The following is a 2,530-nucleotide window of genomic DNA, read 5'->3' as shown; positions in this document are numbered from 1 at the left end:
ATGGATGGATGGTTAGATTCTCAGTCATCCAAGTCATGGTAATGCTAAGAGTTTCAGCAGAAGACAAGCAGACTTTTTTCACCTTTCACCCAAAAGGCTTCTTCAGTTCAAAACAGAAAATCTTTCCAATGTTACTTTGAAATTAACTGCTGTTGTTGATGCTGTTACAAGTTTCAGACCTGAAGAAGTCTCTTGGTTGAAAGGTGACAGAACCACAAAGAGACGCTTTAGAAACTCTTAGGATAAATTCATGATCTTCACCAAAGCAGGTGTCATATAATAAAAGAGCTACATAGAAATATCTTGTTATTTGGATCATTGGGAAGTTGACTTTTAAATATCATGTGTCTGAACTGGTGACAAAATTATTAAATTAAATTGTGTTTCCCACTGCACTGAAGAAAGATGCTAACTGATGTGACTTTTCTATTAGTGGTGGATTACGGTGATATTTTATACATGCATGTATGAACAACACTTCTTCAGCCCTCGGACACTGTTTCTCGCTCTGCATTAAGGTTTATTCCTGGTGATAACTACAATACTCCCTCTTTGTGAGACATGACACACGCTGGGCCTTGCTTATTATTGTTTTTTCTTACAACATGTAATTACTATCTTTCAGTGTGGTCCCTTAAATGATTGGATCCTGCTGAAGGTGCTGGCTCTTTTTAATGAACTTGGAAAAATCCAGTTTTACTCACTGTGCACCAGCAACCTGGAATAACCTGCAGAACAATCTGAAGCTTGAGTCATTTATGTCCGCAGGGCAATTCAGGTTTATAATTGCATCTGATTTATAGTTCCAGATGTTATTTGTATTAACTCTCTCAACCCTGACAGTTGATCAGGTAGTTATTAAGAACTTGGACTTTAAGAAACTGTGATGGCTCATTTTTTAATACATATTTTCTGACTTTTTTTATAAATGTATCTAAAAAGGAATCAATAGGTTAAGTGCTAATGAGAATAATAACCAAGGGGAGTACTACGAAAGCTATCCCTAAACCAGTGCTTATGTGTTGTGAAAAAGAAATTTGACAAAGAAAAAAGTTGGGTATGATGTTGTAAAAGTGGGCATCCCACACAGACTTAACCTACGCAGTGAAGTCAGAGAGGGAACTAAAAAGACAGAGTTATAAAATATAAACACAAATACTGACTGTTTGACTCCATCTATATTCCTATGGCCCCTTTGAAAAATGCACAATTTACTGGTGTGCCATTTAACCAACTGTGTGCTGCTAAAATGGATCACAGCTTTGATTCATCTTGATCGGAAAAATGTTTGTGAGAATCACAAAATACCTGCTGTCTAAAAAGAAAAATCTAATTTTAAACAGGATCACATGTCATTTCCCTCAGATATGTTCAGGTAGAGTATCGGATGGAACGAAAATAAGAAAAGCGAGGACAGCCAACCAATAAAAGCTCCAGCTAGCAACATGAAGCCAGTTTACGCCTGCTCATAACACATGTATAATAATTTCAATAAACAGTAAATATATGACTATTTGTTAGCGACGGTGGTGGTCAAAGTAGTTTTGAAAGCCTTGTTTGAATTCTTCAGTTTAAAGAAAGGGGGGGAAAGTGCAAGAAATAAATGGCTGCAGTGGTTCACAGAAATATTTCTATTGTGTTGCTGTATCTGAAAACATGAACACTTTGCAAACACATATATTCTTGAATTTATATGTGTTTGTTTTATTAAAATATGTGGTGTTTCATTTTGCCAGTCGAGCTGAAGCACTAGTTTGCGCAGTTAAGAAGTGTTTTAGGAAGTCAAGCACATTTGAAGACTATTCACACACACACACACACACACACACACACACACACACACACACACACAGGGGAAGCACCTCTTAATGAACACAACGTGACTGTAATAAACACAACAACAGTCCTCTCCTCCTGTACATCACGCTAAACAACACACTGTACGTGCACACAGTTAAAATGGAGATTAAACACAGCGCTGCTTAATGCGCAGTCTGCTTGTTACAAATAAAGTTGTTTTTTTTTTCCTGTTAATTAACACGAGCTAAATAAAGAGCCGCTCACAGTCGCCCCGTGTCGGCTCACCCTGCGTGTGCTCGGCCGGCCTCCTCCTCCGGCTGGTCGTGTCCGGGCTCTGCGTGGACGACGCGGACATCTCGGCCGGTGACAGCAGCCCGCCGTGCAGTCGTTCTGAACCCGGACGCCTCCTCCTCCTGCCGCCGTCGCTCCGCTGCTGCGAAGTGGACGCACTGATTCACGGAGTATTAGGCCGCTTGGCATTCTGGGAAACGTAGGCCAGCAGTGGATGGGGCGTCTTAAAGGGGAAGGTCGTGTAAAAATACCATCAATCAGAAACTGGCCCGTAAACATAACTTCTCATCTCATGACACACCCATATGGAATAGTACTAATTAAGAAACGCTCCATGACATTTGGTCACTTAATGGAAGACAGAGGGACCTTTTTACACTTTGCTGGTTTCTGTCAGAAGTACAATATCTATAGTATATAATTGGTGATTCTAAATTGT

At 39.9% G+C, this 2,530-nt stretch overlaps 1 protein-coding gene across 1 annotated transcript in view; it reads right to left on the bottom strand.

The window, feature by feature from the left end:
* LOC103374750 (low affinity vacuolar monovalent cation/H(+) antiporter-like) overlaps positions 1-2,212 on the bottom strand; it is a 17,971-nt gene extending 15,759 nt beyond the window's left edge. The window contains exon 1 of the mRNA XM_008304889.1: positions 2,065-2,212. Within this exon, the coding sequence (XP_008303111.1) occupies positions 2,065-2,155 (91 nt within the window). The 5' untranslated portion in view covers positions 2,156-2,212. The remainder of the gene's footprint in view (positions 1-2,064) is intronic.
* Between the last annotated feature and the right edge of the window lie 318 nt (positions 2,213-2,530).

Source organism: Stegastes partitus, unplaced genomic scaffold (genome assembly GCF_000690725.1).
Source record: "Stegastes partitus isolate 25-593 unplaced genomic scaffold, Stegastes_partitus-1.0.2 Scaffold2345, whole genome shotgun sequence".
Taxonomy (NCBI): domain Eukaryota; kingdom Metazoa; phylum Chordata; class Actinopteri; family Pomacentridae; genus Stegastes; species Stegastes partitus.
The sequence above is the reverse complement of the archived record's forward strand: the minus strand, read 5'-3'. Positions and strand labels throughout refer to the sequence as shown.